The sequence below is a fragment of the Gymnoscopelus microlampas genome (assembly GCF_963454915.1).
Source record: "Gymnoscopelus microlampas genome assembly, chromosome: 14".
NCBI lineage: Eukaryota > Metazoa > Chordata > Actinopteri > Myctophiformes > Myctophidae > Gymnoscopelus > Gymnoscopelus microlampas.
The window spans coordinates 38,520,787-38,544,178 of record NC_139951.1 but is presented as its reverse complement, the minus strand read 5'-3'; the positions used below and the strand labels follow the sequence as shown (position 1 = coordinate 38,544,178).

The 23,392-nt window shown below is 41.5% G+C and overlaps 1 protein-coding gene across 1 annotated transcript in view; it reads right to left on the bottom strand.

Moving 5' to 3' along the window:
* Nucleotides 1-4,355: 4,355 nt before the first annotated feature.
* zranb1a (zinc finger, RAN-binding domain containing 1a) overlaps nt 4,356-23,392 on the bottom strand; it is a 35,064-nt gene continuing 16,027 nt past the window's right edge. The window contains exons 6-11 of the mRNA XM_084079501.1: nt 22,243-22,314; nt 19,091-19,289; nt 16,840-16,960; nt 11,308-11,437; nt 7,863-8,092; nt 4,356-5,171 (exon numbers count right to left, since the gene is read on the bottom strand). Of these exons, the coding sequence (XP_083935627.1) occupies nt 4,953-5,171; nt 7,863-8,092; nt 11,308-11,437; nt 16,840-16,960; nt 19,091-19,289; nt 22,243-22,314 (971 nt within the window). The 3' untranslated portion in view covers nt 4,356-4,952. The remainder of the gene's footprint in view (nt 5,172-7,862; nt 8,093-11,307; nt 11,438-16,839; nt 16,961-19,090; nt 19,290-22,242; nt 22,315-23,392) is intronic.

The window sequence follows — 23,392 nt, the reverse complement described above, 5'->3', positions numbered from 1 at the left end:
ACCCCATGGCCACGGATGTTACAATTATGCACGGGACTCTCAAAATTACCCGTATATTCCGTATTGTTCAATGAAAAGCATTTTAATCCGATCAGTGGCCATTTTATCATGATGTATTCGAGTGCAATACACCTACCAACCGATAGGGTCACTCAGTTGAAAGCATATGGAGAAAATGGCCACCGATCAGATTAAAATGCTTTTTATTGAACAATACGGATGATACAGGTACTTCTGAGAGCCCGTATATACATGTAACATCTGTGGCCATGGGATAAGCACTTTATATTTGAAATATGAACGTTTATGTAGATGTACGGGCCATAAATGGAGAAAGTGCAAACACCAGGTTGAAGTTCATCCATGACGGTCGTGACAGTCGACCATCGTGTATCCTTGGCTACTCCCTCTAACATTTCCCATGTTTTTAGTTTATTGAAATAATGTCATGCACATTTGTCCAGTGCATAGCCTACAGCAGGCCTTCTTGACTAGATTTAGAAGAGATTTTTGCATGGGTTCCCAGATTGCCCTATTTGTGATTGTTATTAACTAACTACCATAACGAACATAATGTAAAGCAGGCTAAAATAATTATGTCAACAAGGCAGGGATGTTAGCTGGTATTATTATTAGTGTGTGTGTGTGTGTGTGTGTGTGTGTGTGTGTGTGTATGTGTGTGTGTGTGTGGTGTGTGGTGTGTGGTGTGTGTGTGTGTGTGTTACATAAAAGTTCAGGTGGGTGTTTTTTGTGTGCCATAAGAGACGGGAATTGAACCTGTAGCCCGGGTTACCGGGTGGCTTTCGATGCAAGACCACAGAGGTGTCCACCAACTATCCACTGCCCTACGGCACTTCCACACATTTTTCTTTTAGTGCTTTTAGTGTAGTTTCTGGATGTTATTGTTCAAAACATGCTTCATAGTAAAGAAGTAGGAGGTTTGAACCCACGATCTTTGGCTCATACAGACAGTGTCTTAACACAGTGACCTACCATGCTGCCTGCTCCGAAACAGTTTTTCTCCTGTTTTAACTGACATATCATTGTGTTCATTTATTTAATTGTGGCATTTATTTTAACATTTTTGGACCTATGGACTTCCATAGCCCTGGTTCAGTGAGTGCTACATAAGAAATGAATTCATTCATTTGATCCCTGAGATTAAATCCAGCTGGTGTCATAAAAGAACATTTTGTCTACAGTACAGTCACAAGGGGGCGCTCTGTACCAAGCCGATCTGACTGGTACTGGAAGAAAATTAATTACCAGGTTTAAAATTCAAATAAATTCATTATGTAAAAAATAATAATATTTGAGACAATTTGCCCTATAAAAAGTATGGTGGTGGTATTATTCCACCACTGGTGACAATTCACTTTGGAGGTGATGGAAGGAACACACTAACCCATTATCAAGTTGGAATAAATGTAAAGTATATGACTTGAACATGCCCGGTATTAGATATAACTGACCCTTCAATTTCTTGTTTATCCCCGAAATGACTATATATATATATATATATATATATATATATATATATATATATATATATATATATATATATATATATATATATATATATATATATACATACATACACACACACACAGTAATGTAAATACAAACTCAAATGTAAAATAATGTAAAATACTAAATAATGTCTTTTTTTTTAAGTTGTCAAGTCAGGTGCCCACTGTTCCGGTTATCCACTCATCTACTGTAAGACAGGCTGTGTGCACACATGCAATAAACAATGCTTTCCTTATGCTTATACATTTCTCAATCCTATTCTTGAACAAGAGTTTATCCTTTTTGTTTTGTTTATTATAACCACCTTAGGGAAGCCCTATATTATACTTGGGCTATTCGAAATTAGCCGATCTACCAGCTCACAAAGCGATGAGCTTCTACTGTAAATCTGCCATTTTAGAAAGATTTTGACCATAGCGACAAGCCCAAAATAGGGACGCTAGGGTTAATACAAAAGATTGCATCTGCCTTCAATGAACGACTATATCACCAGTAATATACGGTGAAACTTGTCTAAAACCCAGAGACAATTTAAATGTTCAAGCAAAAATCTGTTGTTCCTGGCAGGTGGCAGACAATCATACATACTGAAAATAGCAAATCTACACGCTCACAACACATCGCACTGTGACGTGTTGTGAGCTTGTAGATCGGCTATTTTCAGCATGCAACCGAGTGTAGAATCAGCCATTACGACGCCAAAATACATTTTAGTCGACTAAATCAACTGTAGATTTAGTCGACTATAATCGTATGACATTTAGTCGAATAAAACTAGACTAACAGTAAAACATTTCAGATGTCAAAAATATGACTAAAACTAAATGGAATTTGATTCAAAAGACTATGACTAAAAATGAATCAAACATTTCGGTCAAAATCAACACTGCATACAATGACACAAATCCAGTGCAAATAGCACCAGAGGAAGAAATGCCACGCACACACGGCGGACGTATAGAGTGAGTCAATTTTAATGTTAATGCACTCCATCGAGGGGCTGAGTGTTTGGTGCCGTCTATGCCCTTCAAACCACCTTCATAACCCACTCACTTCGCTTCATTTATACTTCATCGTACGACGGTGGCGCGCACACCCAAAATAACAGATCTACAAGCTCACACAGCGCATCTTACGAAGTATAAATCAAGCTTTTTCAAACACCCAAATGAGGTAACTAAATCACACAAAAATAGGTCAGTAAACTTGTACAGTACAGTTCTTCTTCCTCAATGAGTATCCTCGCAGCAATGACAACAAAGAATCTTCAAGATTGAATCAAACAAAAACACAATATAAGGGGGGAAAAGGGGCAGAATATAAAGGTACTGGATGCTTCTGCACATCAACTCTCCTAAACCAATAAATATGATGCAACCACAACAAGTTGTTCGCGCAGAGGGGCGTCCCAAAAAAAAAGGGGGGGGGGGGGGGGGGGATTTACAATCAGGAAAATAGATGCTCTTTAAACCCAAATAGACACATGAGGGATTAATGCTCTCTTGGCTTTAAGCAAAGAATTCTCAGGCAACCGTCTAAATACATTTTTAGTGCAGCTTCGGGTTTCTTAAATATAATTTCCTATAGACTAGTACTTTTCTCTGGTCGAGTATTGCAAGATGACCACTTTAAAAGAGGGGGGTTGGGGTGAAAAGCGTGAGCTTTCACAGGTATCAGTTTCTTTTCCATGATGCTGGTATACATAGTTTTTTTTTTCTTCTAAATCACAGAACTTACAGGACACATGCGTGCGTCATTACAGGTTTAACCCATTAAGACCTTGAAACGTATCTATGTCACTTTGGCTATTCAAAAATAGCAGATATACAAGCTCGTAGCGCGGCACCGAGTGCCGCGCTACGAGCTTGTAGATCTGCTATTTTTGAAAAATCGTGAAAATTATTTTAAAATATTTTTTTTCCGATTTTTTTTTTTAGGATTTAGAATTTTTTAAGACGCGGCCTCAGGTCTTAATGGGTTAAGATTTACAATTTGGGCAAAAAAAGAAAAGAAAAGGAAAACAAAAAAAGAACCTTATCAAACGATAAATCAGCTTAGAATCCTTTATTTGTAAATACGGTACTTTTCTCTTTCTCTCTGTGTAGTATAATTCAAGATCAAGGAGTTTTCTTCCATGTCCTCGTGAAGGTTGTTGTAGTTGTTCTGACTTTGGGGAGGAACCAGACGAGCTCCTTCACGCGTAGCTCCTCCTCCGTCTTCAGTGCTTTGTCTTTAGGAGACACAAGAGTCTGTTGGAGGAGGGGGAGGTGTTAAGAGAGGAGCGCCGCCCCGAGCATCAGGCTTGGTTTTTGGACTCTCAACGCCTGACTCGTGTAACCTTGTCGTGCGCTAGTGTCACGCGCACTGAAGATGGCGATCTACGGGCTCACTCGTCACCGGCTTTGAATGCCATCGATGCATTGAATTGGACATTATCACGTTTTATCAGACCGTTGCATGGGCGAAGTAGGCGACATACCGACCTACCCGCGATTTATCACACCATTCATTGGGCGTAATCAGGAGATATTGACCTACCCGGAGGCAGAGCAGTCCCCACAACATGTTTTACGATTCTGTGCCTATCGGTACATAACGGCACGGCAACTCGCTGGCTTTAGCTCCCTCGGTGGTGCCTCACGTGGCTCCAGTTCGCTTGACCACTTAACCCATTAAGACCTGGAACTGTGTCATTTTTAGATTTGAGCTAAAAAGCATTTTTTTTACACTTTGGGCTATTCAAAAATAGCAGATATACAAGCTCATAGCGCGGCACCGAGTGCCGCGCTATGAGCTTGTAGATCTGCTATTTTTGAAAGATTTTGAAAATGCGTAAAAATCTTTGAATATATATATTTTTAAAGCGAACATTTTTTAACTCAAATCTTTGCTTTTGGGGGGTCCCTGGAACAAAATATTTTGATGGGGGTCTGCGGCCAAATACATATAATTTTGGGGGTCCTTGACATGAAAAAGTTTGAGAACCACTGATATAGAAACATACGTTTTTTAGAATACTGTTGAGATTTAGGAGACATGTAGAATCGGCTTCAGGTCTCAATGGGTTAACTTTATATAAGTCATCTCCGTCGGTAGGTCAGTATGTCCTGATAACAACAAATGAAATGGTCTGATAAATCGCGGGTAGGGTCAGTATGTCGCCTACTTCACCCATTCAACGGTCTGATAAAACGTGATAACGTCCCATTCAATGCATTGATAGCATCCGAATCAGGTGCTCGTGGCATGTAGTTGAGCTTGTCGTGAGCTTGTAGATCGCCATTTTCAGCGAGTGATACAACGTTAACGACAGAGCATAAATGACCCTCCAGTGTCCATGGGCACAATAGGGCACAGTTTTCCGGGAGCTATACCGACTCTTTTCACCGCCTCACCGTCCCCCGCCCTCCTCGCTCGCTCGCTCACTCGTCTTCATCGTCCTCCTCTTCCTCGCCGTCAGAGAGGGAGGTGCAGGGGCGGATCTGCCGGTAGCCGTCCAGCCACTTCTCCACCATCTGGGTGACCAGGGGGTGGTTGCGGCGGCGCGAGCTCTTCTGCATGGCGGCCAGCATGCCTCCATCGGTCACGCAGCAGTCCAGCCATTCCCTTAGTAGCTTCTCCTGCTGCTCCTCGTTCCCCATCTGTAGTCACGGATTAGAACGCGGAAACGTTAAGGTTCTCCACTCTCTATACAAACTCAAAACTAACCTATAAAAGAATGGCTGACCTTAAAAAAAAACAGGCGAGCATAGTTTAACTCCTGACAGCAGAGTCACTGCCCATCTTTTGCCACAGGCTGAAAACCCACCTCTTCAGGAAACACTACCCTTCCTCTTTGCCTGGCCTACTTGTTGTTAACTAGTTGTACGAACTCTTGTTTTATTGTTGTATTGTTTTATTGGATCTTGTTTAGTCGATATACTTATTTGTATTAGCTCGTGCTCATTTGATTTTGCTATTTTGTCTCATCTGTTTAAGAAAGTAGGTAGCTAATATATTGTACTTTTACCTTAGCACTAGGTATACTCTTGGTTGCTTGTTTTTGCAGGAAATGCACTTAAGACTTCTGGTGATTAGTAGTTTCGTTCCCTACCTATGTTGAATGCACTTATTGTAAGTCGCTTTGGATAAAAGCGTCTGCTAAATGACTGTAATGTAATGTAAATGTAATAGTTCACCCCCAAATGACTTTTTTTCTATCGATTAGTCACCCCATGGAGATACATTTTTTATAATCGCAATTATTTGTATGATAATTAAAAATAAAAAATGTAATCGTGACAGCCCTATGTATGTGTGTGTGAAAATGACCAGATACAATAGGTGGTCTCTAGACCGAACCCGAGCACTCAACAGAAAATAGAAACCAGGCTTTCCACAGGCATTGCGGCAAGCCTGGTGATGCAAGGTTTACAAACATTATGGACACGGCAAACCAAAAGCCGGGGTCACTCTCGCCCCCACTGTGGTCTGCAGGAAATGTTGGTTCCTACAGCATGCAGAACGATTGCGACATCTGCAGCAAAGTTTTCCTAATCCGTGCAATGTGACATCGTACGGTCGATACGACCCGACGGATTGGATTTCCACACAGTAATGTAAGCCCCAAAGTTTTGCAGCAATGTTGTAAAAAAAAGGATTGTGGAAAACTAAACTATTTATTGGTCAATTTGCATGTTGATGATGTCATTTGTCCATGTGTGGTCCAGCCCCATGGATGTGTATGGAATGTATTATGCTAATAAAACATTTAAAATATTGTTTTGGTGTTCACCTGGATTGCATCTGGGTCACTTTTTGATTTGAGCTAAAAAGCATTATTTTACACTTTGGCTATTCAAAAATAGCAGATATACAAGCTCATAGCGCGGCACCGAGTGCCGCGCTATGAGCTTGTAGATCTGCTATTTTTGAAAAATGGAGAAAATGTGTGCAAATCTTTGAATATATATTTTTTAAAGCGTAAATTTTTAACACATTGAGTGCCAGGGGTTTTTCAAAACAGGGTACCTCCAGTGACCTTTTTCAAGTAGTCACAAAACATTTTCAGTGATCACCGTCCTCACGGTGATCCCCTCATTACACACATAGAGGTCTCGTACAATCCGGGGAAAAAGATTAAAAACATTCGGTAATCCGTTCCATAGTTGCAGCCAGTTGAAAATAGTCGAAAATACATCGTAAAAACAAAAAGTACACAGGAGCCGAGATACAGGCTTTTGAAGTCATAACTCAACCAGGAGGTGGATTGGAGTCTAAATCCTCGTAAAATGATATCTCCTGGTGCTGTGAAGGATTTTTTTCTTTTTTTCATATTTTTCCCCAAAAATGGCCATAACCGTTTTTGGCACACCATGTTAGGATTATGAAAAACGGTCCGGACCGTTTTTGGCACTCAATGTGTTAACTCAAATATTTGCTTCCCTGGAACAAAATATTTTGAGATGGGGGTCCATGGCCAAATACATATAATGTTGCTGTCGTTGAACCACTGACAAACATTTTTTAGTTAGGATTTAGAAGACATTTGTAAAATCGGATCCTCAGGCCTTAATGTGTTAACCGTGGGAAGTATTACGTTGTTTTTCATTAGGACATGCTATCAACATTCCATATGGCTGGGCCACACATGGACAAATGATGACATCGTCAACTTGTGACGGGCGTTGTCCCCCTTGATGTAACAGATAAACAATTTCTAAAATAAATGCAATATTTAGGGTGTTTTTAATTTGACACTTTAGTTATAGAGGATAATTATAATGCATTAACCCATTAAGACCTGAAGCCGACTCTACATGTCTCCTAAATCCCAACAGTATTCTGAAAAACGTATGTTTCTATATCAGTGGTGCTCAATATTTTTCATGTCAAGAACCCCCAGAATTATATGTATTTGGCCACGGATCCACATCTCAAAATATGTTGTTCCACGGACCCCCAGAAATAAAGATTTGAGTTAAAAATGTTCGCTTTAAAAAAATATATATATATATATATATATATATATATATATATATATATATATATAGAAAGATTTGCACACATTTTTCTTGATTTTTCAAAAATAGCAGATCTACAAGCTTATAGGTATGAGCTTGTATATCTGCTATTTTTGAGTGTAAAATAATGTTTTTTAGCTCAAATCAAAAAGTGACACAGATGCGTTCCAGGTCTTAATGGGTTAAATACAGTGGCTGTCAGGAGCATGTGTTACGGAAACAATCCTGGCTTCCATTGCCGATTTCGTTCCGTGGTTGTTGGTATAAAACCTGGCTTTTAAAGGGTCTTGAAGTCGTCGAGCGCGTCCGTCTACACAGCTCTCCCCTTACCTCTTGCGCGGACAGGAAGTGGATGTGCAGCAGCTTCCTCTCGCTGTCCACCAGCGGCAGGAAGGTGACCGTGACGTCGTCGTCCGTGTTGAGGTTGGCGCCCGCGCCGCGATTGTCGTAGCCGTCGTTCTCCATGGCGACCAGGGCCGAGAAGTGGCCCCGTGTGTAGCCCAGGGCGATGGGGCTCTTCCAGCAGAAGCTCTGCTCCCATAGCAGAGGCAGGTACACACCTAGAGAGACACACACACACACACACACACACACACACACACACACACACACACACACACACACACACACACACACACACACACACACACACACACACACACACACACACACACACACACACACACACACACACACACACACACACACGCGTCAGCAGTGGTGGAAAAAGTACTCAGATGTTTTACTTAAGTAAAAGTATCATTACTGCAATGTAGAAGTACTCTGTTACAAGTAAATGTCTGGAATAAAAGTACAACAGTATTGGTATCAAAATGTACTTAAAGTACCAAAAGTAAAAGTACTAAAATGTTTGAAAATAGCATATCTACAAGCTCACAACGCGTCGCGATGTGACGCGTTGTGAGCTTGTAGATCTGCTATTTTCAAATAGCCTAGGTATAAAATTGTACTTAAGTACAGTACTTGAGTAAATGTACTTAAGTTACTTCACACCACTATACGTCAGCCCAGCTGGGAACCATTGCAGGACCGGTTGCAACAAAAGCCTGAGTCTCTTGACACTCAAGCAGGGCCCCCATAGGGAAAAGGGCCCCTGCTGCTGCCTGTTCCAGAGTCAGATTACACACAGTGTGTGAATTCTGCTCCGGGGCAGCAGAGCTCTGTCTAGTATTCGACTGGGCACCAACAGTGGCTGCGCTCCAGGCCCGCCCGGGCCCAGAACAACTGCTCCATTGTGAGCTCTGAAGGAGTGAGAGCAGCCTCTGTGCTCCCTCGGTGCAGCCTAGTGCCCTGCTTGTTTTCATGACTACACCTCCCCCCCTCCTCCTCCCACCACCACCCCCATCTTCTCCTCCTCGAGTCAACTTGGCCATTGCCAGCATAGAGACATAATATACGTAGACGCTGCAATCGTACGTCAACGTCGCCGCCATTTTTGGCAGGGGAATCTGACCATAAACGCCACAATAAAAAATATGCCTGTAAGGAAAAAGGGGACCTTCATGATTGCTATATGAAAACCATTAGAAAATAAAATAAATTAAAGAAAACTATGCCGGTATGTCATACAAGTACCCTGAGACTAAAACATGTTTCTGTTTTATAACCAATACAGTTACCATCTACGTATTGGATGAGGTGTTTTTGGTATGAAACCCGTTTTCTTTTTAACCCATTAAGACCTGAGGCGATTCTTAAAAATGTTTTCTAAATCCTAACAGTTTTTTGAAAAAAATCTAAAAAAAAATCATTTTTCAAGATTTTTCAAAAATAGCAGATCTACAAGCTCATAGCGCGGCACTCGGTGCCGCGCTATGAGCTTGTATGTATCTGCTATTTTTGAATAGCCAAAGCAATCTAAAGTGCCAGGTCTTAATGGGTTAAACCAAACCGCTTAAAAGTCGTTTTGAGAATTCAACGAGTCGATGATGATAATAATTGTGGGGAGACCGACTGCTTCAATAGACATACAGTACATGGGAACACGCATGCATTAGGAGAGAACGTCTTTCCCCTGGTCATGTCTCGGCTGCGTTAACGCATCGCTCCAATTAACAGCAGCAGCAAATGAGGTATCTATCTACGTTCATATATATATCTATGGTTTCCAGGCCCAGCCTTCCTGCTGTAGGGCTGCTAGTCGCCAGACACACTCACACACACACTACTAAAAAACCCACTGGCCAATTAGCCTGCAATGCAGACTGGAGCCAACAACTCCAACTCCGTGACACGCACGCGCACACGCGTGCATGCACACACACGCACACTCCGTCTGGTCATTACTGCATGCTGCTTTATGGCCTGTATGCAGTCTGCCATTGACTTGAAGAGGGTGCGTAATGAGTCATCTGTGAGAACGCTTCATCGAACTTGGGTTTTAGCCAATATAATAGAATCATTATAATTTTTATTTTTTTTGCATATTTATGTAACTCTTGAGAAGACGACTTCTCACAGTAACTCCCTCTCAGAGTTTAAATGAACGCAGAGGATCTTACTGTGTAGTTTAGTAGATTAATAAATATACGACTCCTGCGTGGGATTATTATGCGTCTCCAGGGACAGATATACTACAGGCTTATTGGCAGGAATCTCTGTTCAGCATAAAAATAAATAAACCGCAGACCACATCTGATATGATTGAGGGCCTTGTTCATTCTACAGTCCAGGTGGATCCGGTTAAAACCCCATTTAAACCAATTCAATAATAGACTTAATGCTTTTCACAGATCTGCAGAGTTGCTTATGGAGTTGTCAAACATCACTCAGATACATAAATGCGAGCTAAATCGGCCCTCGTGCACGTTAACCCAATAAGACCTGGAACGCATCTGTGTCACTTTAGATTTCTTTGGCTATTCAAAAATAGCAGATATACAAGCTCGTAGCGCGGCACCGAGTGCCGCGCTACGAGCTTGTAGATCTGCTATTTTTGAAAAATCTTGAAAAACATTTTTTTTTTTTTTTTTTCAAAATAAAATTAGGATTTAGAAAACATTTTTAAGAATCGCCTCAGGTCTTAATGGGTTAAATGAGCTGTGGTGGAGAGTACACTCACTCAAGTGCTGTACTTTTACTTTACCCCAGTATTTCCACATACTGATACTTTATACTTCAACTCCACTAGCATCTCAAAGTAAGTAAGTGGGTTTTATGTATAGAGCACCTTTCACAGACAGTAACGGTCACAAAGTGCTTTACAGGTTTAGAAAGAGCATATCAATATTAAAATTAAGAAAAGAATAATGAATAAAACAATCACCCTTTGTACTTTTTACTCCACTAGAATAATTTGACAGCTTTAGTTACTAGTTACTTTGCATATTTAGTTTGTTTATGCAAAGTATACATACTGTATACAGTACATACAAACATACATACTGGGTGAAGTGGTCCTTTGAATTAACCCATTAAGACCTGAGGCCTATTCTACAAAATGTGTCTTCTGCAGTGTATTCTGTTGCTATATCAGTGGTTCTCAAACTTTTTCATGTCAAGGACCCCCAAAATGATATGTATTTAGCCGTGGACCCCCATCTCAAAAATACTTTGTTCCAGGGACCCCCCAGAAGCAAAGATTTGAGTTACAAATGTTCGCTTAAAAAAAATAAATATATATATATATATATATATATAGCCAAAGAAATCTAAAATGACACTGATGCGTTCCTCTTCTTAATGGGTTAAAAGAAATCTGAATATTTCTTCCATCACTTTTGAAAAATGGCCAGACGTGGTCAGACAGGCTCACCTTGAAAACGAGTGTAGCCTAGCGTTTCCCCTCGGAAACTCTTGTAGTATTTCACTCCGTAGACTATGATGGGTCTGCGAAGGATGTGTGCAAGGACGAAGATGTGGGTCTGCTCCAGGCTGGCCCCGGGCTGTGGTGGAAAAAAAAACAAAAACAAGATCCCAAACAGGATGGTTGGATTGTTAACACAATGTCCATTGGTATAGTTTTTCAACATTTGGATTACGGTACTAAAACCAGCAAATGGGACAACAATTACAGCGGTCATCCTGTTACATAACTGGGGTGGGGGGGGTATGCAGGGTATGCGAGATTGCCAGACAGCTAAAGTACACAGACCGTAAGGTTACATTCGAAATCCTGATTCTCTGATAATGAGCGAAGGTATAAATCAAAAGAAAATGATTCGAAGGCACTCAAGTGATGCCCTGTCCACTAAGTCCACTTGAGACCTAAACATGTTGGCATGTTTTACCTGTTCAATTATGATCTAGCCTTTTTAACCGTTTGAAGAATGCACATTGGAATCATTTTATTTTGATTATAGGTGCTTTCCTCCTTTTTGGACCAAAGAGCATCCGACTTCTACGCCTGTCTTCGCTAGTCACCGTAGCCCTCCTCTTTTTTCTGTTTTTTGAATGGAGGTGCCTAGTACGTGTTCACCCCGCCACCTCGGTTTTTCCCGTCTCTCAGCTGCGCTCGTGTCATAAAAGCAACGAGCGCTGCGAACAGAATAACCTTTCAAAAACGTACTGTCGCACAGCTCAGATAAACATAAATAATGCTTTGAGGGACTTCAAAGTCGTCGGCGTCGTGCGCTGAGGAACACATACAGGGGGGTTGGAGGATCCCGTCCCCGGGATCACGTCTCTCCTTGGCAGCTGAGGCCTGTCATAAGTAAGCTTTGTAGGGTTTTGTTTATACTGCTGTTGGGGATCTTAATGCCTGTAAATCCCTGGGTCACATGCTGGGTAAGGAGCGCTGCGTCAGCGAGGCTTTGCCGGTAGGCCCAGATGAGCCGTCAGGCTGCAGCTACATCTTAGAGCACTGGTCTTCAACAGGGGGTCCGGGATCCCTAGGGGGTCCTCAAGAGTTACTACAGGGGGGCTGCCAAATCTTCGCGTGATAGGATACATTCTTTTGCATTAACCACACGAACCCTAGCATCCCTATCCCTATTCGGAGGAGAACTTTAGCCAAAAATAGCAGATCTACAAGCTCACAACGCCTCGCGCTGCGAGGCGTTGTGAGCTTGTAGATCGGCTATTTTTTGGCAAAGAGGTTTGGTGTAGGGAAAATAGAGCAGATCAAGTACAGAGTGAAAGGTCAAGTTTACTAAGTATTGAGGGTTTAAGTGGTTAAATACATCTATTAACACGAAATCAACATACACTGACGATAGTGCTGTCAAACAGGTCTATGAAGCTATCTATGAAATCTATGAAAAAAGTTTAAATCACAATATTATACAATATGTAGTGGGGGGTTCCTGCTTCATCCGTCTCTCAGCTAAGGGGGTCCTTGGACTGAAAAACGTTGAAGACCCCCGTCTTAGAGGATATAGCTTGGTCACTTCTGTCCTCTCCTCAGTCTCTCGGCTGCTACAACGCGCCACACTTTTGAGTCGGTCTACTCTTGATTTCTTGAGTCATTCTGTGCTCCTCCAGTCCTTCCCCTCTCTATTGCTCTTCTAAAATCCTCCTTGTGTGTCCTTATGCTCTCCTCAACTTGTAGAACACAAACGTTTTAGCTTTTTTATCCCCGGCACTAATTCATTTTTCTCTCCCTGGCTTCCTTTTCCTCAAGTCTATCCTTAACCACTTAACCCATTAAGACCTGAGGCCGATTTTTACTTACGTCTTCTAAATCCTAACAGTTTTCTGAAAAATGTATGTTTCTATATCAGTGGTTCTCAAACCTTTTCATGTCAAGGACCCCCAAAATTATGTGTATTTGGCCGCCAACCCCCCATCTCAAAATATTTTGTTTCAGGGACCCCCCAGAAGGAAAGATTTCAGTTAAAAAATGTTCACTTTAAAAGACTATATAAATATATTATTTTGCACACATTTTCTCGATTTTTCAAAAATAGCAGATCTACAAGCTCATAGCGCGGCACTCGGTGCCGCGCTATGAGCTTGCATATCTGCTATTTTTGAATAGCCAAAGTGTAAAATAATGCTTTTTAGCTCAAATCAAAAAGTGACACAGATGCGTCCCAGGTCCGCAGCAAAAATAGCTGATCTACTAGCACACAACAGAACATTACGATAGGCTTGTACATCGGGTATTAAAAAAAAAAGAGTCTTTTTTCCTTTAATGGCTCCACAGGGATTTCCACCTACATAATTGTTTAATTTCCTCAGAGATCCAAGTCCCATTATGTCCCATTGTCCTCACAAAGCCCATACGAGCCCAGGCAAGAAATATCACACTGAACTCACCACCATGCAACAACACATTGACCGTTCCGTGAACTCATTTTGAATTGCAGGGAGGAAAAAGAAGGAGCAATGGGAGACCTCCATATAGTCAGGTTCACTATGTGTTCTTGTTCAAAATTTGTGGAGATTAGCAAAACAATACTTTATTTTTATCTTCAGAACATGGGGAATCCAAAAATCTATGTTTGCATTTGCACAGACACCTGCATGTCCGCCATATTGGACGTTCAAAATGGCCACCATAAAATACATAATTTGTGATATCTTGGCTTCTAAACAACATAGAAAGTTAATTAAATATGCTAATCCAATGTTTTCTGGGTCAAGGAATCCAATAGAGACCTAAAGGATTGTGCACAGGGACTTGCAGTAGCGCCACCTAGGGGATGGCCAGTGAAATTCAGGTTTACTATGTTAAAAATATATATTTTCGTTAAAAAGTTTGGATTAGAAAAATATACACTTTTGGAATCTTCAGAGCATGAGGAATCCAAAAATCCTTGTTTGCATTTGCACAGATACCTGCATGGCCCACCATATTGTTCAATATGGACGACCTAAAATATATAGCCTAATTTGTGCTATCTTGGATTCTAGACAACCAACCTTAGTTAATATGTTTCCAGGTCAAGGAGTCCAATAAAGACCTCAATGTAGTTATTATATAAAAGCAAGAAAACAAATGTAAATGGAAAATATAGTCTTTATATTTGTGTAATATCAACACATCATTGACTTTATTACACCACAGGTTTACAGATGTAAAGAAATGGGTGAAAAACTCCATTGTTTCTGTTGTTTTCAAAGAGAAGAAAAGAAGAGGGCAGGGAGAGCAAGGAGAACAATCTATCAGTAATAGAAAACATGTCAAGGATATACAAATGGCATAAACCAACAGATACAGTATGTACATGAGATTGGACATAAGGTGCAAGGTGGTGACACTTTGGTAGGTCTACACTAGCAGCAGGTATGTACATGAGATTACACATTAACTTGCAAAAACAGTATTGACAAGTTATAAGATTGAACTATATACAATAATATCATCTATCATTCTTTTACGGCCCTTCATCACTGTTAGGAGGGTCATTTTCAGCATTACAGTCTGCGTCGTTTTCGCAGTCACTTCCAAAAAAAGGTCTGTGCAAGTTGTGTCTCCTGCATGAACATCTCTGGGTTGTACAATGGGTTTTGCACTGACATCTGACCAACTCTACAATGGCCTGTGGTGCAGGAGGAACCTTTGTGGTAGTAGGTAGTATCTCACCATGGCTCCATGTTTGAGTGGGTCAAAAAGACTCTGCCACGTCACAGTGGCTTGGCACCACACCCTACGTTGATCATGCACACGTTCAATGTTCTCCTCAAGGGCACCAACGGTAGGAGGCAACTTGCTGCTTTATGCCAGATGTTTGCAAAACAGATACCACCTTAGGTCAGGAATGTTTGTTATATGGATGCCCCTTGGGCAGTACATCATACAAAGTTGGCCAATGCATCATTCACCTCCTGTGTTAGGTCGCCTTCCTCTGTTAGTTTCTGTTAGTGGTCAGATGTCAGTGCAAAACCCATTGGACAACCCAGAGAAGGTCATGCAGCGGACACAACTTTGCTTGCACAGAACTTTGTTTGTGTGGAAGTGACTGCGAAAACGACACAGACTGTCTGTAATGCTGAAAATGACACCCCAGACAGTGATGACGAGCTGTAAAATAATATTCCTGAATGATAGATCTAGTAGATATTGTATGTATATAGTTCAATCGTTCATACTGTTTTTGCACCTTAATGTCTAATATCATACCTGCTGCTAATGTAGACCTACCAAAGTGTCACCACCTTGCACCTTGTGGCTTTTTCCCCCCTAATTTTTATCGCTCGATTCTGTAACCCCTTTTTCACCCGGTGCCAATTAGCTAAGTGATCCTGGGCACTACACTCCCCCCACCAGCCTAGGGAGGCCAAGGCCGAGCTCATGCCTCCTTCAATGCATGAGAGCCAACTGACCTTCTTGTCACCTGACAGGGGGGAGTTTCCCTGGTTGGACGTAGCGTGTGGAAGGAACACGTTATTCCAACCAGTTCCCTTCCCCTCCATCAGGCGCCCCGGCTGACTAGGGGGAGGAAGTATAGTGACCAGGATTACTACATGTTTTTTTTTTTAGGGTATTAACTACCCTAGGAGACACGGGAGAACATGCAAACTCCACACAGAGTAGGCCCTTTCGCCTTATGTCTAACCTCATGTACATACTGTATCTGTTGGTTTACGCCACTTGTATATCCTTGACATGTGTTCTATTACTGTTAGATCTCCTTGCTCTCCCTGACCCCCCCCCCCCTCTTCTTTTCTTTTCTTCTCTTTGAAAACAACAGAAACAAAGGGTTTTTCCACCCATTTCTTTACACCTGTAAACCTGTAAAGTCAATGATGTGTTGATACTACACAACTATAAACACTATGTTTTACATTTACATTTGTTTTCTTGCTTTTCTATAATCCTGAGAACTACATTGAGGTCTGTATTGGACTCCTTGACCTGGAAAACATATTTAATTAAGGTTGGTTGTCTAGAATCCAACGTAGCACAAATTAGACTATATATTTTATGTGGTCCATATTGAACATGCAATATGGCGGCCATGCAGGTATATGTGCAAATGCAAACAAGGATTTTTGGATTCCCCATGCTCTGAAGATTCCAAAAGTGTTATAGTTTTGCTAATCAAAAATTCGTAACAAAAGTATATTTTCTAAAATAGTCAACCTGCATTTCCATGGCCATCCCCTAGGTCCCTGTGCACTATCCTTTAGGTCTCTATTGGATTCCTTGGCCCAGAAAACATAGGATTAGCATATTTAATTAACTGTCTATGTCGTCTAGAAGCCAAGGTAGCACAAATTATATATTTTATGGCGGCCATTTTGAACGTTCAATATGGCGGACATGCAGGTGTCTGTGCAAATGCAAACATAGATTTTTGGATTCCCCATGTTCTGAAGATAAAAAAAATGTATAGTTTTGCTAATCTCCACAAATTTTGAACGAAAGTATATTGTTTTACATAGTGAACCTGACTATTACCTGGCTGGCCAGGGATAGGATGAAGGTCCAGTCCTCCTGCCACTGCTCCTCTCTCAGGGAGAAGTGCAGGCCGAAGCTCTGCGAGTACCACGACTCCCACTCCTTCCAGCGTGTGTAGAACCTACAGGGAAACACACACGCCAAAAAAAACACACAAAATAAACAAATGTCACAGAAACGCAGTGGTGGAAAAAGTACTAACATTTTGTACTTAAATAAAAGTATCAATACTGCAATGTGGAAATGCTCCATTACAAGTAAAAGTCCGGAATTCAAAATTGGCTTGAGAAAAAGTACAAAAGGTATTGGTATCAAAATGTACTTAACCCATTAAGACCTGAGGCCAGTTTTTTGAAAAAATATTTTGATTTTTATTATATATATATATATATTTTTTTTTCTTTCTTTCTTTCTTTCACACATTTTCAAGATTTTTCAAAAAATAGCAGATCTACAAGCTCATAGCGCGGCACTCAGTGCCGCTCTATGAGCTTGTATATCTGCTATTTTTTAATAGCCAAAGAAACCTAAAATGACACAGATGCGTTCCAGGTCTAAATGGGTTAAAGTACCAAAAGTAGAAGGTACCCATTATGCAGAATCTACAAGCATAAATAGCCGATCTACAAGCTCACAATGCGTCAATACACGAAGATTAGCCCTTGTTTACAGAGTACCCGAATCTACTGTATTTGACTGTGTTGCGTGGCATGCATGCAAATGTATGAGGATCGGACCTGCAGGCAAATGTTCTTAACTTCATACAGCATGACAGCATAATGGCACGACTCATTTATGACATCACGTTTATACACAGTAGCCATTTGTAAACTCATATCTATAGAACAAGTAGAGCAGTCACTGCCGTTTCACAAAGCCTTGACATAATTTATCACCCTCTCTGTATGTCTATATACACTGCTTATACGTGTGTGTGTGTGTGTGTGTGTGTGTGTGTGTGTGTGTGTGTGTGTGTGTGTGTGTGTGTGTGTGGTTGCTTGGGAATTAGTACTGTAGTGTCAGCGTCCTTGAGCAAAACACTGAACCCCTAACTATATAAATGCACCATTTAGATTTATTTCTATGACAAATGCCCGTGACATTATTTTTTTCATAAAAGGTTAGTTAAAGGATGTAAATAAGTTCTTGAACTTTAGAGGATTTTTATCCTTTGACAGATATGTACAAATATACATGTTTGCACATATGCATTTCGTCAACAAAGATGTCAATCGATGTCAATCAATCAGCTGTGACTACGTACTGTAGTTAGCATAACCCATTAAGACCTGAGGCGATTCTTAAAAATGTTTTCTAAATCCTAACAGTTTTTTGAAAAAAATCAAAAAAAATAAAGTTTCAAGATTTTTCAAAAAGAAAAAAAATAGCAGATATACAAGCTCATAGCGCGGCAACGAGTGCCGCGCTATGAGCTTGTATATCTGCTATTTTTGAATAGCCAAAGAAATCTAAAGTGACACAGATGCGTTCCAGGTCTTAATGGGATAAGGCACTGTCAGTCTGTTCAAAATGTTAAAACAAAACGGAAAGCTGCTCGTAGCTTATGACACATTACATGCTTGGTTTTATGAAAAAGAAATCTGAATACGTCTTATTACCCTGCCTGCATGCGTGCGTGAGTGGCAGGCAGGCACCAAGATTTGGCTGCTTGTGCCTGTATGAGTGACAAATAAAACCCTCCTAAATACTGAATTTGTAGTAATCACTTTGGTCTCTGCATCCGTTTGTCTTGTTAACCCAAATGACTTGTGTGAACTGATTGAACTTGGCTGGAATGATCAGTAAGCTGCCCTGCAGACATTATTAACATTTGGGTGAACAAGGTCACGGTAATATATCGGGAACGGACAGATGCAGAACAAGAGAAGCAGTTACATGCAGTGTTTACACTCATAGTCGTGTTTTTAAACTGTAGTTGTGTTCTTTAAACACTTACAACCTGGAGTCCCTAATTTTGAGCATTACATTTGCACAAATTGGCGCAAATCTAAAAGAAGGTGCCCAAATTTCAAAAGGTTTCAACATTTTCAAAAACTGCAAAAATAGCTGATTTGCTGTGAGCTTGTAGATCACGCTTTCTTTCGCTATTCAGCGTTAAGTACTGTATATAGGCCCAGGGCTTAAGTGGTTAAACGGCTACTCCACTTCTAGGCAGTTATCTAGTTCACAAATCCATGCTTTATCCTGACCACAGGGGGCCTTCTCGCCAAGGTGCAGCCGAGCGTCTCACCAGTGTGAGCAGTCGTGCAGGCTATCGTGGAGGGTTTTGCGGAGGACAGAGTCTTTGTCGTAGATGCCCCAGGTGGCCTGCAGGACCGAGTCCAGCAGGCAGTCCCCCGCCGTGCGGTTCCACAGAGCGTACAGCCGACTGTCTAAGCGCGTGCCCAGCTCCAGGGACCAGTTGATGACGGGAGACTCTTCTTCTAGCTCTGCGCATGGGAAGAAGAGAGAAAGACAGCCAGAGATGGAGAGAAACACAAGGAGGAACAGGGTTTTAGTGAGAGCAGTGGTTCTCTCTTCTACCTTTTTTGAGCTCTGGACCGACAAGCATATTTCGGACTCAAGTCTCAAGGACCACCCTCCCTCCCCACAACAATATACAGTATATACGTACTGTGTATATACATGTATGTATGAGTATGTGTATATACATGCATGTGTATATAGTATATACATGTATGGGTGAAGTACTCGTCTTCGGTGATCCAAGCAACACCGAAGAAGAGTACACCCAGAAATCAAGTGACCACAAAAAAAAAAGCTGTCTCCTTTCATGTTAAAGGATTCACAAAAGTCAAATCTTCTCGGATTTCTGTTGTTTTTCAAAAAACAAGCCACATTCAAACGGCCATAGCTGTGGAATGGAGGATCGTGGCCGGACAATCCCCCCCCCCCCCCCCCCGCCCCCTGGTTCTACTGGACCCCGTGCATGTAATGAGCCCATTTCCGTGAGGACGGCGGTCACAGAGAATATTCCATGATCTTTCAAAGGTACAGTAAAATTGCAATTTTTGCTGGCAAGGGGACGGTAGATGGATGAATTAATTCCTGACAGTGAATGAGTTAAAATAATATTACTAAATATAACATTAATGATCAGTACATAGCTGTGTGCCGTTGTCATGCTCACAATTCGGTAAATCAGCATTTATCAGTGCCCAACACAGCACGCAACAAAGTACATCAAACCCTTAAAAGCTGTACACAATTTTCCCACGGACCACCTGTAATTATACCACATTGCACCACTGGTGGTCCGTGGACCACCGGTTGACAAACAGTGAGTTAGAGAGAGAGAGACAGACGGTCGAAGAAGAGAAAAATGGCAACATGGTCAGCACTAATCCTGTTACTCCATTCCTCAGCACTTCCTCAGAACAATGTGGAGCACCTTTCCCTCGGAACCCAATTTGCAGAGCCTTACGTAAATGGGTCATAAGACACCTCTGAGACCTACGACGACTAGCTGCACACACACAGCCACACACACACACACACACACACACACACAGTTATGTGGGAGGTAAAATGAGAAGGCTCTATTAGCCTAATTAGCGTGGGAGCAGGAGAGCGAGACAGGTAGTACAGTAGCTCGATGATGGAAGAAACGCCCAGTAGACTGCGGCTCCTAGCGGAGGGTCTTCTTCTTCCTCTCTTTATAGGCATATCTGATGGCTCTGACACACCACCACCCCCACACACACACACACACACATAGCCAGCTCACTGATCACAGACATCCTACACCAGTGGTTCTCAAACTTTTTCATGTCAAGGACCCCCAAAATGATATGCATTTGGCTGCGGACCCCCATCTAAAATGTTTTGTTCCAGGGACCCCCAGAAGCAAAGATTAGAGTTACAAATATTCGCTTTAAAAATATATATATTCATCGATTTGCACAAATGTTCAAGATTTAAGAAAAATAGCAGATCTACAAGCTCATAGCGCGGCACTCGGTGCCGCGCTATGAGCTTGTATATCTGCTATTTTTGAATAGCCAAAGTATAAAAGGTCATAATTATTCTGATGCTATATTTACACATTTTGCTGGGTACCCCCTGGAAACCCCTCAAGTACCCCTGGGGGTCCCCGGACCCCACTTTGAGAACCAAGGTCCTACACCATGTATAGAGCCGCATTTTTGGGTCTGATGCCGATCCTGACTTTGAAGAGTCCTGGAACACCGACACTTCTATTTGAGACCATTTAACATGTCAGCCAAAAAAATTAAACACAAATACCTTTTTGATCAAAAAGAAATACATTTTTACCCGGGGCTTTTTTCTTGTCTGAAAACGCCCTGACGCTCACCTGGCAGCGCTTCCTGGCGCCCAAGTTAAATATATTTTTTGCTCTTGGCAGGCAAAGGAAAGCGCCTCGCGTGCATGTACGAGCGCAAGGTAAATGCCCAGTGCCAAGCTGCAGGAGTTTTCAAAAAACGCGGCACTCCCGTTATAAACTATTAAAAACATGCCGTGCCTTAAAGTAATGCTAGGTAACTTTTTCAATAAAACTAAAGTTAAATTGTATATCTTTTGTGAGTGGCAAATGTTTCACAACACCCACTCCATGAATTTCACCCCCGAAAGCCTTTTACTTATATATTTTCTATTGAACGTGGTCGGGGTTGACTGTCCCACGAAAATGACGTCATCTGGCCGGAAAATGGAAGCGGAAATGCACCGGTTTCCTGTTTGGCCAGGAACTACTGCACCGGTTTCCTGTTTGGCCAGGAACTACCGCGCTAATAACAAAAAGGAAACTCACGCTGATTTTAAGAGATTGTATGGTTTGAAGAACGAAAAAAAAAAAAGAAAAAGAAAACACAGCTCACGGTAACTAAAGCTCCACTGGCTAAGAGAAACGATCCACAGATCGTATAAAACAATTAAAAGAACGCTTTTTGAAACACTTCCGTCTTCCGGTGAAAACGAATGGAATTCTGGGTAACGCAGTAATAAACAAACGGCCTGCAGTGACGGTAATGACCAGCAGAGGCTGCTAAAAATCTTCTTTTTTAAATCTGCACTGTACAACTTTAAGCCCTATTCAAAACATTTCAAGAATAGTATGGTCTACAAGGGCCAAGTTGTGAAGCAATATAAATAATTTTCTTTTTTTTTTAAATTAGGGATGCCATTAGAGATACCAGGTCGAAAGTGGTTAGTCGTGACACGCTGGCTGCATAATTGCTGATACCAATGTCGTCTTCAAAGTCAAAGGACGACCAATATATTGGTCTAGCCGATAATACATGGGTCTGGCTCTACACCCAGACACCATCAAGTATTACCGGCTGAAGTTGCATGTTAGTGAGCAGACAGGGCGGTAATGACATTCTATTAATAAACATAATAATACAGTACGTATCCAATTACCTTTCTGTACATCACGATCCAACACCTCATCAAACAGTTTCTCTTGGACAGCGGGGGGAAGGTCCTCTATATCTGCAGCGAGGGACACATGAGTAAAGGGCATTGAATTTCCATGGTCATTATTAACCCATTGAGGCCTGAGGTTCCGATTCTGCAAAATGTCTTCTAAATCCTAAACGGTTTTCTGAAAAACGTATGTTTCTATATCAGTGGTTTTCAAACTTTTTCATGTCAAGGACCCCTAAAATGATATGAATTTCGCCACGGACCCCCATCTCAAAATATTTTGTTCCAGGGACCCCCCAGAAGCAAAGATTTGAGTTAAAAAAAATGTTTGCTTTAAAAATATATACACACGCAGAGCCAGAACACTGGTGTCTATTCTCCGGCTCAATAGTGAATACACTGACGTTGAAAAGAGAGAGCGAGAGAGAGAGAGAGAGAGAGAGAGCGCCCTGTAGCTTGGCCCGGGGCCAAGTTCTGCCTGCGAGAGAGAAATACTTGGCAATGACGGCAAAACATTCAAATCTTCCGATGAACCCTGCATAATCTTTCATCCCTAGCAGCAGCAGCAGCAGTAGCGGCAGCGTGTTCGCTAGCAGAGCGCTAACCAGCAGGCTCTGAAAGGCAGAGTGTGCATGTTTTTCAATGAAGACATTATGCCATGGGGCGAGGGAACTGCCGTTTTCACAGAGACCCGCTGCACTGTCTGGGAAGGCTAGGCCTGCATTCCTTCTACGCCCCGGTGAGGAAGAAAAAAAAAAAAGACAAGAAAAATCACTTGAGTGAGATCACATGCCGAAAATGTCGCACGTTTATATCATTCCTAGGGAAATTCAACAGATGAGCGAGAAACTAAATCATGACTATAATCCTGAAGGCCACAAGGAATTTATTTTTTACCAGAAATGCATTGTTTTTCTGCGCTGGGAAACTATTTTTTGAACTTGTAATGTTCGACATCAATCCTCATTTAGGGACACAAAGTGCAGATGTTTAGAGTATGAGCCATGCTAGTCTGGGCTGACAGTTGTTATGTTATTATAAACGGCTGGCTGTTTGTTTCTGATTTGGATGCTTAATGAGGAGCACATTTTGCGTATTTACTGTTCCTTTTTTCCTCACAGCATGGAGTCATGGCAGCTAAATT